Consider the following 14,355-nt stretch of genomic DNA (forward strand, 5'->3'; position numbering starts at 1 on the left):
GCTGTAGAATTCCACCTCCCCAGTCATTGAGATGCTATTAGAGTAAACGCCACTCCATTTTCAAGGGCACACCGATGGCAATTGCTGAGGGATGGAGTTAAACAGAGCAGGACCTCTGTGTATTCAAAGGCTGCTGACTGCAAGAAGAAATGCAGAGAACTCTCAAATGAATGAATTGCCAGCTGCTACTACATGACTCCAGGGCAATTCTGCAGGCTCATTTCTATGCCTTTCCCCCAGTTTGCTAGCGAGGTAACAAGCTTGCAGAGCAACTGTATCACAGAAGCAGATGATTACTAAAAACAACCATGATTTCCCAAAAAGAAAACATGGCACCGGACCGAAAATATATTTTTCAGGGTTTTTATTAAATATTGAATGTATCTATCTACACTCAAAAAGAGACCATTTACATTTTGATGGTCAAATTTTCCAGGCCAACATATTTTGGCAAATAAGCAAGGTACAGAGCAATTCCAATGGATTTCCATCAAAAGTACAGTTTCTCTCTGAACAGGAGAAATCCAGAAAGTAGATCCTCCTCCTTTGAGCACAAACACTGCATATATAAAACAGGCACCCATCCACGGATAGTTAAAGCTAATTTACACCACACATTTACTTTAAAGGTTCAGTGTGTAGACTTTAGTGACATCTAGTGGTGAAGTTGCATGTTGCAGTGAACACCCCTCACCTCACCCTCCCCTTCCAAACATGAAAGAACCTGTGGTAACCATCAGTTGTCATAGAAAACTCAAAAGGTGTTTAGTTTGTACAGTTTGGGTTACTGTAAAAAAAACATGGCAGCCTCCATAGAGAGGATCCACTCCTGATAAATATAAAATATTTAAATATAAAGTGCCCATTCTAGGGTAAAGAAAACAACCATTCGTACAATTTAGATGAAACACCAGTGAAAACATCACTGGGATTATTTTATATTCAATTTCTGCCAATAGATCCCTTTCACCTAAATCTTACACACTGGACCTTTAACAATGACGTAAAATGGGATTGTCTAGATGCTTCCATAACCAAATCAGAAGTGGTGCTAAAAGAGCCTCAGCCAATCAGAGTAGGGAGAGGTACAGTAAACTAAAGGGATGAGCTGAAAAGGACACTGCATGTCTGCCATTAAAACAACCGTTCTCACATTCTTTTGCTCATTTATAATTAAAAACTAAATCAAACCTGAGGTCAGCTACTTCCAAGAGATGCCAATAGTTCTTCCACTCCTCTATTGGTGTCCTTGTCCAATTGCACATCACAGTCCCCTCCCCCAAAGCAATACACACAAGCACAGAAAAATAAGTTGACGCACTTTATTCCTAAAACAGAAGCCACACCACCAACTGCTGGCATGGCATTCATATATAATTATTTATATATATTGCCGTTTGGTTTTTGTGTCTAAATGTGTGGTATAAAATACTATATACAACAATGTACCTCTTTATTTGAACACAGTGAAGTGCATTGCTGTACAAGAACTCTGTAGCTACAGCTTTGCTGTAAGTCCTCCATGCTCAAAGGCATGGAACATAATTTTCCACTCTGAACTTCTGTACATTGTGAACATACAAATATTCTGTCTCCATTACAAAAAATAATACTCTAAAAGCAACCTACTGGGAATTCATTGAATTTTTATGGGGGTTTTTTCCTGGTTGTTTTTTTTTTATTAAGACGATTACATATATCTTAGACCAATTGATTTAAAGCAGGAAGGTGATATAAACCTTCACCATTTTATATATAAAAAAGGTTAAGAAATAAGACAAATTATACATTTAAAAACAATAAATAAAATGGATGCAGGCATTCATTTGGATACTATTTCATCCAAAGGAATAAAAAGGAATTTCATGTCTTAAAACCAAAGATCCATTCTTGAGTTTTTTCCTTGATTAAAATATGTCCCTTTTCTTCCAATAACTTTACAGATAGACTCGTCTCTTCATACAGACTGGCCAGTGACTGTGCTGCCATGCTACATACCATAACAACCAATCTGTCATTCTCTCACGTTCATTAATTGCAACTCAACTTCTGGTTTCCCCTCTTCTTTTTCCCCTTGTCTCTATGTGCATGTCTTTAAATCACAGGGACAGGACTGTCCTGACAGCCGTGGGGGACAGGACCGTCTCAGCTTTTAACAGCTGTCTGATCCTATCTCAGTGCAGGATCCAGCTCCGTACTCGGGTCTGGTTCTTGCAGTTTTCTTCAGTCGTGACAAAACTTTCTGACGAAAGTTGGCGCTTTTCCTCTTCTGTGAAATGTTTGGCCTACATCCCTCCTGTAACAGGCGGTTGGTTACAACATGTTCATGATGAAGTTGTACATCTGGTTGAGCACCACAAAGTGAATGGGTAGACATGATCGTCGGTCCTGTGTGGCCGGGTCACACGTCAGCCAGGAGAGGGCGTTGTACTGCTCCAGAACATATCTGTCCAGGCATATAAAGAGGGAAGCAGTTATTTTTTTTATTTGGAGATGTTCATAGGTTGACACACTTGGCTTTGGAAAGTATTTCATAAAGACATCATCTTGAACTCTTCTGAATGACAAAATATTGACTAAATTGTTATTTGCCCTGTAGAATTTGACTTAAATAAAAATAAAAGTATAAATAAAAGGAAAACTATCCAATACATGATTATTGTTTACCAATACAAATAAGAAACTGAGTGTACGGAAACCATTTTCATCTTTAAAAAAAACATTTCAAATTTATGTTGAGCTTAAACCAGTAAATCAGTGTGAATAAGAACTACAAATATCACCCAGGAAACACAGTTGACATGGTGCCAGTAGTATTTGGTGCAGTTGACCTGTGGTGGAGCGTGTTCTGCTGTTGTTTACCTGAGAACATCTGAGGTCTGATTGGAGTCGAGGGGGTGGGAGTGTTTGCTGTGCAGCAGTTCATCTGATTGCACTGAAGACACGTGGAGGTGCAAAGAGGCCTGGGGGAGGGGGGGCACAAGGAGAGGGTTCAGTGTCATAATGAAGTTATTAACCTTTTATTACATCTCATCTAAATAATCACTGCTCTATTAGAAGCAGAGTGACAGCAGCGCAGAGTCTGTAGCTAAATCCTGAAGGTAGGGATATGGCTGCAAATCAAAGCTAGTGAAGCCATTTTCTTGTATGTGCCATTTAATTACACCCAAGGGTTCAATTAACACAAGACCACTTGCTGATGGAGGGTCACATAAGCAACAAAAATGCTACAGAACAGATATGCAGTTGATTAATGATGATGTCTAAAAATTCTTCCATCTTCCATTAGGGACTAGCACACGGTTTACGTCTAAACTGCATTTTAATGGAAAAGTAATAAAAGGAGAGTATCCCAAGACTAATTTGTTTACTGTAGTTGCCTTGTTAAAGTTCATTTCATTTGTATCTCTTTTTATCCCTAATGTGTCCTCACCCAGCATCTAATTGTTTCACTAGCTTGTCTTGCTCTTTCACCACAAAAACCACAAATGAAAAAAAACAATTTCACCCTGCTCGTGTAAAGATACAACTCTATAATAGCCGAACAAATAGTGATGAGGGAGGCCAGAGCCTGGTACCTTGAGGAAGAGTGGACACTGGTTCTGAGCCTGGGGACAGGCTGACCAGAACCAGTCGGGTAGTGGGCCGGCTTTAGCCGTGGAGACAAAGTAGCCGAGGGCCAAAGGCTGCTGCAGGAGATTGGGGACCTCTTCATGAGACTCCATGCGGTCCGTACTCTGGCCCTGGAAACAAGGCAGGAACTCAAGCTTAGCTCACTGTCCGTTATTTAACACATGGCACTTAAAGGTCTTTCTCTGTGTGCGTGCACGTGTCTCACCTTAATGCCGTCACCTCCGTGGTGGTAATGAGAGCCAGGGGAGTGTACTGGCGAGGTGTTGGGCGAGATGTTGATGATGTCTGGGTCCACCAGCTCGTTCTCCTGGTCCAGCAGGTCAATGATCCCCATAGCATCAGACCCATCTGTGGATAACAGGAGAATAATTCAATTGTTCTAGAAGTGATGAAGTGGTAACATGTTTTATCAATGAGTCACTGAAAAATCCTCTGAAGGAAAAATGGCCCTTTTTTCTTATCTGTATGTTATTAGACAATTTCTTTGTGGCAATAACTTGCATATTGTACATATTGTACAGAAAATATAATGTGGGCACTGGTTTAAACTTTCAATTGCAGTATGTGGATAATTTATTTAGTGAGTATGGAATGTGAGGGACCATGATTCATACTTCTGGCAACACATACATTTGCACAGGGAAAACAAGGGAAGACACTTGAGGGAGCTGTAGAAGTATGTAAGCATACACTGTTAAACCAGACTCTTTATAGACTGGAAAAGTTAACAGGAAGTGTTTGGAAACAAACAGTTCAGTTCAGAGGGGAAACCTCAGTAATTGCTGCATTTTGCTTAAACATCCGTGAGTTTGTTTAAGCTCCAGCAAACAGCCTGAGTCAGACTGGATTAGTAACTGAAGAGGACTACGAGATTGATGAAGGAGAGCTGCTGACCGGTGGTGGCGTTGAGAATGTCGATGTTGGTGTCGATGTTGGTGTAATTGGAGCTGGCCACTTGGACGAAGGCAGAGGTGGGGAAGACCAGGATGTGGGTGCAGGAGGTGTCTTGTGGGGTGCTCAGCTGCGACGTCTGCATGTTCAGGGTGGTGCTGCGGCCAAACACTGAGCCGGTCGACACAGAGTCTGATGGGACGCACAAAGGAAGGAGAGAGCGCCGGGTCAATAAACACTGCGGCTGAGGAGAATGAACCGAGACAGGGATCCTTGTCACAATCATTTTATCTTCTGTGGGAAAAATCCTTTAACTCGTGTCTGACTGAGAAAATTGTGTTTGAGCAAGAAAACATCACCTAAACTCTGACTAACAGAATGAAAGCACCACTGAAACAGGATTCATCAGAAACCGTACATCAACAGGGCTTTCTGCAAGGATATGATGGGGAAAGGTAGCCAGGAGAAAACACTTGGCCATAAAGGTTTGTGTCTCTTATACATTCTAATGCATCTTATATTTATTTATATTTAAAAAAAACACACTGATCTTAATTATTGCGTTTTTTAATGAATTTTATACATGATTGTTAACATGCAGTGAGTTATTGAAAAGAAAAATGAGGAAGTAGAAAATGAAGAATGAACATTCATTTTGTGAAGAAGGAGAAATTACTCAGTGACAAGGAAAAGCACAAGGACTAACCCAGTTTGAACTTTTTTGGGGGGGGACCTGAGTCATAACTCATTAAATATAGGTCACAGAGAAATTGTTTTCATATCGTTTACCAACTCCATATTTATCAAAAAATGTTACTTATCCCCAATATAAAAACTAACAGCATTATTGCATCACTAATTCCTTACTACTTGTTCACCTACATCTCTGTTTATTATGATCAGAGACACATGCCAAACAAAAATAACTGCAACCTATTTTCCAGCAAATCCTGCACCTTCAGCTTCACACTGTCACAACTGTGATCAACACGGCAACCTTTCCCTATAGTATAAATGCTAAAATCAGTTAAATGATTTTGTTGTTTTAGGATATTGATAAGTTTTAAAACTCACTCCGGAAACTACATTTATACCATATAAGCGGCGATGCAACATATCTCTGAGTTAAAGCCCTCAGACATAGTTAGACATGTTTGTACATCTGTGGCTAACACAGCCTTTCTAATCTCTTCAGCTTGAAGAGCTTTTGACGAAAGAGAGGTCCTCGGCCAAGCATCGCTCAACACAATCCTGCTATGATGCACTGACAATCCCCCCACTCGTTTCCCAAAATAAACCCATTGATCAAGCTCTCCATCACACTGCATTGAGATCAATGGGAATCTGAGAGATAGTGCTTTATGAGCGAAAGGTACATGATCTTCCCTGCCATCAATCTGCTCTGGACAAGGAGGGGACACGGTGGTGATATGCTGCTGCCATCCATCATGGCACTGACACACACACACACAAACAAGCAACGGCGCTGCCTTACTTGGTAGGGTAATGCAACTGACACGAGAAGTGTACATTAAAAAGAGATAACAAGTGTATTTAAAATTTTACGAGTGTGCACATACTGTACCTGGCATAACGATAAAGGATCCCTGGGGTTCCATGGCGACCAAGCACACGCTGAGGATGCTGGGAGTATCTGAGGCGGAGATGCCACACATTCGACACATTTCCTTCAGACGGCGACTTAGCGACTGGAGGTTTCTCCTGCTCAGCAGAATACTCCAGTCTGGAACATGAGACGGGGAGAGTGACGGGGATGAATCAAAGTGATAAACTGGTGTGGAAAACACTCAATGTCTTTTTTTAAGTCATGAAAAAGCTGTTTAGCATGAAAGTCCTCCTCACCTTTTAATTCTCCGTGCCCTATCCTGCCTAGTCGGCCAATCACCACCCTCCAGGGGACAGATGTCATCTGCACCAATCCTAAGCACCAGTCCCACAGCTTCTGTAGGCCGAGCCGCCGCACTGAGCCCTTTTTCCTCCGCGCCCTGTGGAACATGCACGGACGCAAATGTCAAAACCTCCTTTCATTGTCTAGTGTAAATACAGAGTGCCTAGCTACTAATCAGAGGTGGGTTAAAATTTAGTATATTATATTATATATTATTAATGTATGATATATTATACAGCATATCATTATGAATATATTATGAGTCCAAGCTATTCAGATTGGTGAAGGTGAACCTCCTCTCAGGAATGTGTGGGCCCATGCAGACAATGCTTGACTGACAGTAATGTGCCTTTCCTCTCGGGTCAAATTTATATTTTAGTGAGCCTCATTTGACAGCTAGTATGACACAGTTTTAACATCAAGCAGACACATTTTGAATAGTAGCAAAAGCTCCTGTGCACCTTTTGTGAGGTCATATACACGTGTTGCCCAGCTGTGACTGAATGTGTGATGTTCACAGAGAAATATGAACCAGTCAAGAGTGTAGAGAATGATGCCAGGTTGCCCTAAAACACCTTAATGCACAGCTAACATAACAAGTGTTTAGGTGAGTGGTGGTGCCACAGGCAGAGGCAAGATGTAATGTATTAATTCAGCTGAGGAAATCACTGTTTACAGTACATTGATAATAGCTTTGGCACTTATCACTAAAGGCTCTGAAGATCTTCGATGATGTCTCCTATGTGTATGACACCGCTTTTTCATCCCGATACATTTGTAGTCGCTTTTTTTCTTTTAGTTTTGCATCAGTTGCCTGTTAGAAAACATCATCAACCCACACACTTGCTCACTGTGAATCCTTTGTATAATCTCCTGCTTTTTTCTCACATTGGGATCCTTCGGACATTCTTCACAGTTTTTTCTAGAAGGCTGTCCGGAGAAACTCTGGAGAAAGTCCGGTGCCTCTCACTCTGGCATTTGTGTGCTCAAATTCAGGCCAACCAAAGAATGTCAGACGATTATCCAGAGTTCAGTGCATGTCTGAAAGCAGCTTACATTACTTTGTTTTAAATCTGTTTTCAAATTTTTTTTTATTAATACATGGAGTTTAATGACCAGAGTAAATTCCCGATATACCTCAACCTAAGAAAAAGCCAAAACTCAAAACAACAGTTCGGAGGCCCAGAGGCTTTAAGTGTTTCCTTTGGATGTAAACAGCAAAAGAAGACAGTAGGTTTTAATATTGTATAGTCCTACCTGTTTGGTAAATCAATGTTGATGATGCAGGTCTCCAGCAGTTCCCCATACAGGTCAGTGCATGTGGCCAGGAGCCAGCGTTGGTCGTGGGAAAGACAGTATCCTACAAACAGCACGTTGTATTTTTGCGATGCCTCCCCGAATGTCTCCCCGAGCTCCGTCTGCTTGTCCTTCACCGGGGCCAAGATGAATGGAGGTGTATACAGACGCAGACACTCCGGCCTCTGCAATTTGGGAGGTGAAGATGTAATGATTAATGTTCAGCCCTTAAAAGACAAATGGATCAAAAACTATACAGGCTGCAGATTTGGTTATTTTGAGCACACGTGATTGGCTACTGGACTTTCACAGCCACAGGAAATGATGTCTTTCGATCCTAATTCCTGCTGATTTCACATTCTAAGTATCTGAACAAAACCTGCGTGTCCCTGGTGTCGCACCCATTGTCCCATTCATGTCCCAGTTCCTCCAGCAGGGCTGGGTTTGCTGGCGTGTTAGAGGTAGCGCTGGCTGAAAGGAAGGAAGTCAACTGAATTAGGTCCTGATCTAAAGCGCCCCTTTGTCTAAACCTGGAGTCGAGATCCCATTATGGAGGTCTCAGGGAGCCAGCCAAGCAGATAATGGAAAGAAAACTCTCCAGTAGTACAGGGTTACAAGTTCCCTTGGTTCTGTTCCAGAAGAAAAAATATGTGGATGTTTAGTCCTAAAACCTCTATATCTCATTGGCTTCTTTCTTCTCACTGGCAGACTGAACACAGCCAGGGCAAAAGGCTGTGTCGCTCCAGGTCAGTTTCCTGTCTGGCTGAAGAGCAGAACGCTACTAAAATGCTGCTGCCCGGTCCGAGGTGTCAGCCTCCGTTTGCTTGCCTATCGATCAGAGGACAACACAGGCATGCTGATGCTGACACCCAATGCCAACAGGGTGCGGCTACAGAGCTGAACTGCAAAAGCATGCTAGATTAACAACTGTTTCTGCTTTTACATATAGATTCTGTCTATGTATGCATTTACCTCTGGGCTCTTCAGTGCTGTGTCAATGGCCAAGCCGGGGCCGAAGCCTGTTAAAGACTTGACGTTGGTTGAGATGGGCAGCGGCCGTCTGCACTGAGCGAACACGGAGAAGGATAGAGACTTGAGGTGCTGGGCGTAGATATGACGGTCTTCGCCTCGTACTGGCTGAAGCAGGTACTGGCAGGGGACAATCTGGGGTAAGAAAAAGAAAAACATGTGCTGTTAGATGTGGGCAACCTGGGGTTACAACAACTCTACAACTGCAATATCTACTAATTAAACGCTTTTCCATCAAGGGTTTAAAACCCACTAACACCTGCTAACATTTGGCCTTTGTCGGCAATGGAAATGATACAATCTGCATTCACTCCCAGGTCAAATGGCAGTTTTTCAGTGCATTTGTGACGTGAACGTGATGCATCGACTGGCAATGGGAAAGGAGTCAATCGCCCTTTTAGCGCATTTACCTTTGTTTAAAAAACCTGCACACTCGCCATTTTTGGTGTAAACGAGTTATTAGAGAAAAGTGTTGAGTAAGCATAAGCCATCTGAAAAAAATATACTGTTTGTGGTAATAATTCATATTAACACTAGGCGAACAATTTATAAAAGCTCTATACGCTGCATTGTCTGTCTGTCAAACCTGATGACTCAGACACATGGACACTTCTGATCTGAAGTGAAAATTCAGATTCTTGTAGACACAGGGTGAGACAGGTGATGATTGTCTTTGTGGTCATTTTCAAGGCTGGTGTGGTGGTATTTATTACCATCACCAGGGAGGTTAATGTTTTTGCCCCCTTGTTTGTTGACTTGCTCGTTTGTCTGCAGGATTATTCAAAAAGTACTGGTCGGATTTCTACACAACTTGGAAGGATGGGACATGGGCCAAGAAAGAACCCATTAAAGTTTGGCATGGATCCAGACAGAGGGGGGGAAACCAGGGTTTTTTAGCATTATGAGATAGAGGCATTAGTGTGGCATTTTCACCAATTTCCCTCACAAGAATAATTCATGAATCTTGATGAAAAATCTGACAAATTTAGGGAACTGATGTGTTTGAGTTTGTGGAATTTTGGACAGCTTTATGAATACAAGTTGCCTGTTGGGTCTTGGCAGAGTTATGCGCTCTACTGAGTGCCATTCTAGTTGATATTGTACTGCACATTAAGCTGTTTCTATTTTTTGGTCCCTCACATTATACTGTGAGTGACTAATCATGATAGATGTGTCTGTAATGATGCTATTCAATATTTAATCCTTGTGTCATGAAGAGTAACCGACTCACTGAAACTGGATACACAACGAATGCATTCTTCACTCATGGAGTTAATGTTGTGATAATGAAAAACAATATGATCGGCAATAAAACATGTGGCACTGGAACTTTACTTGCCTGTACAGAGATAGAATTGCGGACGTGTGAGGGCAGGAACTGAAGCATCTCAAGGTAGCAGCGTAGCAAACCCAGCGTCCACACACTGGAGTGGACGGGCACCGGGCCCGGGCCACCGTCGGCCTCCTCGTAGCTAAAGGGGTCCACGATGTAAACAACGATGGCAGGTGGATACGTGATGGCGTGGGACTCCCCGTCCGTGGGCACGCCGATCTTCTCTCGTTCCAAAGTGCTGGGGAAAGCACAAGATCACATAGCTGATGTTATAGAACTGATCTTGTGCTCTGCATAATTCTTAGTTTATGATAATTTGGGACACATCCAAGACTTCAAGCTTCATTTATTCACGTAACAAAGATCACAAATAAGCTCTCCCCTGGTTACCTGTTTGCTACAGTTGTATCTAAATACTATAGCAAACACTGTATTCTACATTGGAGAAAATAAACATTTACTTTATTGTGTAATTATTATTAGTGTTATTATGTTTACCAACCCTTCGTAAAAGGAATAAATTATTTAATAAAATGCTTAACAGGGATTTCAAAGCATTTGAAAATGTTCAAATATAACAGCTTAAAGCTTTATGTGATTTATGCCACTTACGACTAAACTGTTAAAACCATTCTTCCGATTTTGACTTGATGCTGTGCAGGCTTATGGTTCGTGCAGTACCTTTCAAGAGGCTCTGCGGGTCCCTGGGCCTGGCTGCTGGAGTTGTCCCCTGAGGTGCCAGTATTCTGGGTACCAGCCTGCTGTCCCAGCTGTCCACTCTGGGGGCCACCTCCCTGGCCCTGACTGCCCACGGTCCCAAAAGGGGGAAATGAGTTGGGTTTGGCAGACGGTATTGCGCTGCCAGACTGGCCTGTGGATGTCACCAGGCTGTTGGACGATGCAGAGCCATTTCCGGACCCAGTGTTGTTGTTGCTACTGCCGTTGTTGTTGGGAACCGAGGAGCCCACAGCGTTCACAGAGCCCTGCTGGCCCACTGAGCTGGAGGCGGAGCTGGACAATTGTGCGGAAGATGACTGGCTGGATGAGGGTGGGGGACTGGGCTGTGTGAGGAGGGAACTGTCCAATGGCTGTGATGCGAGGTATGGAGCTAAAGGGAGAAACACACCCAACATTGGATCTTTATTATTAACATGAAACACTCCAGGAGAAGATAAAGATACTCAGCTTATTCCACTTCAACTCGACCTCCTCCTACACTCCTTTTGCATTTCAAAGATCTGCTCTCTTTCAAGCAGTCAAGTCTCTCTGGCTTGCCTTTTCATAATAACAAGACCAAGTGGTGTTAGAGGTGGAAATTCAGCAACAAAGAGCTGACTGAACCAAGCACTGAGCAAGAGAAGAACCTGAGACATGGACTGGGATCAAGACTGCTGCAGTTACCTTGCAGGCTGGAAATGATACGTACCGAGGTTGTGGCGGCACACTTGTGCATAGAGTTTGAGCTTTGTGAAGGCGTCGCTGTTGCCGCTGGCAGCCTTGAGGAACCAGTCGCTCACTGGCTGATCCACGAGGCTCTTTGCTCCACTGCCCCCGACGAGGACAATGCCATCAGGGTAGCCTTTGGAAATGGGCCGGTGCTGGCCGAGTCGACACGACTGTAGACAAACAGAGATAGAGGCTGAACGGTGAAGACAATCATTCTTAAGAAATGGTGGATACATTTTATTTAGTATGAAAATTAGCAAAAGAATGAAGGCTGGAGTGCAGCTGCATTTTCCTGTTTTCCTCTTTTACACAACAAAATGTTGAGATAGTTTTCCAGTAAAAATGTTTTTCCATCCGGAGACACTAAATAATTTAGTTGTGTAATTAACCCTCTGATATCCACTTCCAATCTGGACTTTCAGTGCATTAATTCCTGCCTTTTAAATGTCCTTACCCCCCATGCATTGTATATTTTCTTCAGCAGAAACTGTACTTTAAGTCTGACTTATCATTTACAGAGCTGCAAGGAAGCAACACATGTACAAATCTTGAGTGATATACATTAAAAATCATTCCTAACTATTCAATATTGTAATAAACATTTGCCAACCCAGAGATGGGGACAAATAAAGCGGGGACAAATAAAGCACTGTTACATTTGTAGAGCAAAATCAGTGACAGGTTTGCTCTCGGCTTCAAAGTCTCTACCTCATAGACAGCTGTGAGGTCTCGGAAGAAGCTCTTTGCGCCGCTCAGCAGGGCCTCGTTGTCAGGACAAACCACCAGGTACCCGACATCCCGATGGGAGCCGAAGGGATCCAACAACAGCTTCTCCCAGTAGGGCAGACCAAACGGAGACAGTACCACAAAGTCATACTCATAACCCACCAGGAAGGTGGGGATGGGCAGGGGCTCTGGGGACTCGTCTGTGCCTGTGGGAGAAAGTTGGAAGAAGAAGAAGGAGGAGGAGGAGGAAGGGGAAACAAAGTGAGGAAGGAGGTAGACAGAAACACAAAGACGGAAAGAACAGGGAAGTTAGTGGTGTTAACAGGTAAGGTGTCAGACCCCCTCCCTTTCACCCTCAGCCCTTCACTGTGCGTCAGAATGCGAGGTCACCAAACAATCTGACAGCTCCTCCCAACAGCACTGACATCTGGACCACAGCAGAGGGACCACGCTTCCTATTGATCTGACAACATCCAGCTTTTTCTTCCTCAAGACACACACATCTGAAAATGTCACACACACCAACACCAACCACCACTGCTGATATCATGGATTTATCTGGTAATCTTCTTAGAAAACTGATTTCTGTGCTCAAGATGACAACATGTGCTTTTGTTAGACTCACTGATAACTGATTTAAATAGCTACACTGGACTGTCACAGGGCATCAGTAAGAGCTGTGTATTGAACAGATAATCTTTCCCAGCTTGTTCTCAGTTTTACCATAAGATCCACGTCCAGCCATCTTGTGGAACTGCTGCCAGGTAAGAGGACCCTGAACCCCCCACGACCGCACCGTCCTCTTCTTCTGGATTGCGTCCTGTAGTACAGGCTGGAGGGACATCAGCGCCCGCAACACGTCCTGAGAGCATAGAGTACTCACGTCCACTGCTGGAGAACGGACAAGAAAAGGGGAAACTAAGGATTAATCACAACATGAGAACAAACACGCTGGCTGCAACAAAAAAAGGCAGAAATGTCCTCAACTGTCCTTTTGACAATATAAGTGGTGTTTGAGTTTGAACAATATGACTGAACATAGCTAAAAACACAGGTCACCTTTAAGCAAATCTATGGCAGACTATTAGCACCACTTTTAATACTTTTAATAGGCTTTTGTTTCCATTTTTCAGATGAAGGAAACTTAGTTAACTCAAAATTATCTTACCATTTTCTTTGCCCCAGTGGTGCAGGCAGGTGCTCTTGACCAGCGCCTCATCCACTTTTCCACCTGACATGTTGTCCATGAACTGCCTTCCATGCTCCAGGGCCATGTAGCAGTCGCTATGGTAGTCACGCTCCTCCACCCTCACACAGGGCGGTACAGGGGCCCCGCTTGGCCCTTGTGTCGTGATTTCATGCTCCAGAATTGAAATGGGTGAAAAGGGGTTGGTGCACTGGTCCTGCAGGAGGAGAATCAGATCGTCGGGGACACGGTCGCCCCTCCCAAATCCAGTTCTCTCCAGCGAGGAAAGCCGCAGCTCCTCAAAGCGCTTCTCTGCCTCTCTGCTGACATCTGAACCGCGGCCGATGATATCCAGCTCATCCTCGAGAAAGAGACCTGAGCCGTTGCCGTAGCGTCGGTTAACCACAGCGCTGAAGCCGCAGCTGCAGGGTTCCTGGGCCTCGCCGATGGGGTCGCTCAGATAAACGCCCACATCGGCTCCTTTTATGTTCATGTTGCACACACAGATGCAGCAGCTGTCAAAGTTGCAGTCCTTGAAGAGGTTCATGACTGACTCAGAGAGGATGAGGGTGACGTAGAGGCTGTGGGCCTCGGGGATGGAAGGTACTGTGGCCGGCTCCACTGAATTCAGCGGTCGGCAGGTGGAGGGGGTGGACGCTGGTGAGTAAAGGTCCGAGTTCTCGTACTTGAGCGAGCCCTGGACACTGGAGGGACCCCGAGGTGTGCGTGGAGTGCGTGGCGTACGTGGGGTGGGGGCAGAGAAACGCGGCGTGGCCGGTGAAGGCAGGATGCCAGCACCACTGTTACTTGGTGGAGCGCTGTTGGACATGAAGGGCGTGTGGGTCTGAGGAGTGTACGTCTGGGTGTAGTCCTGGTCCATGGTGCTGCCCACACTGGGGATGTTAC

The 14,355-nt window shown here is 44.0% G+C and overlaps 1 protein-coding gene across 2 annotated transcripts in view; it reads right to left on the reverse strand.

The window, feature by feature from the left end:
* Positions 1–1,307: 1,307 nt before the first annotated feature.
* med13a (mediator complex subunit 13a) overlaps positions 1,308–14,355 on the reverse strand; it is a 79,114-nt gene continuing 66,066 nt past the window's right edge. For both annotated transcript variants that reach the window (XM_035179271.2, XM_035179273.2), the window contains 15 exons: positions 13,432–14,354; positions 12,987–13,154; positions 12,246–12,469; positions 11,518–11,707; positions 10,773–11,199; positions 10,098–10,329; positions 8,702–8,893; positions 7,691–7,914; positions 6,388–6,530; positions 6,110–6,268; positions 4,528–4,716; positions 3,839–3,981; positions 3,579–3,743; positions 2,863–2,963; positions 1,308–2,446 (listed from right to left, as the gene is read on the reverse strand). In XM_035179271.2, coding sequence (XP_035035162.1) covers positions 2,314–2,446; positions 2,863–2,963; positions 3,579–3,743; positions 3,839–3,981; positions 4,528–4,716; positions 6,110–6,268; positions 6,388–6,530; positions 7,691–7,914; positions 8,702–8,893; positions 10,098–10,329; positions 10,773–11,199; positions 11,518–11,707; positions 12,246–12,469; positions 12,987–13,154; positions 13,432–14,354 — 3,613 coding nt within the window. In that variant the 3' untranslated portion in view covers positions 1,308–2,313. The remainder of the gene's footprint in view (positions 2,447–2,862; positions 2,964–3,578; positions 3,744–3,838; positions 3,982–4,527; positions 4,717–6,109; positions 6,269–6,387; positions 6,531–7,690; positions 7,915–8,701; positions 8,894–10,097; positions 10,330–10,772; positions 11,200–11,517; positions 11,708–12,245; positions 12,470–12,986; positions 13,155–13,431; position 14,355) is intronic.

Source organism: Hippoglossus stenolepis, chromosome 15, assembly GCF_022539355.2.
Source record: "Hippoglossus stenolepis isolate QCI-W04-F060 chromosome 15, HSTE1.2, whole genome shotgun sequence".
In the NCBI taxonomy this organism is placed as follows: domain Eukaryota; kingdom Metazoa; phylum Chordata; class Actinopteri; order Pleuronectiformes; family Pleuronectidae; genus Hippoglossus; species Hippoglossus stenolepis.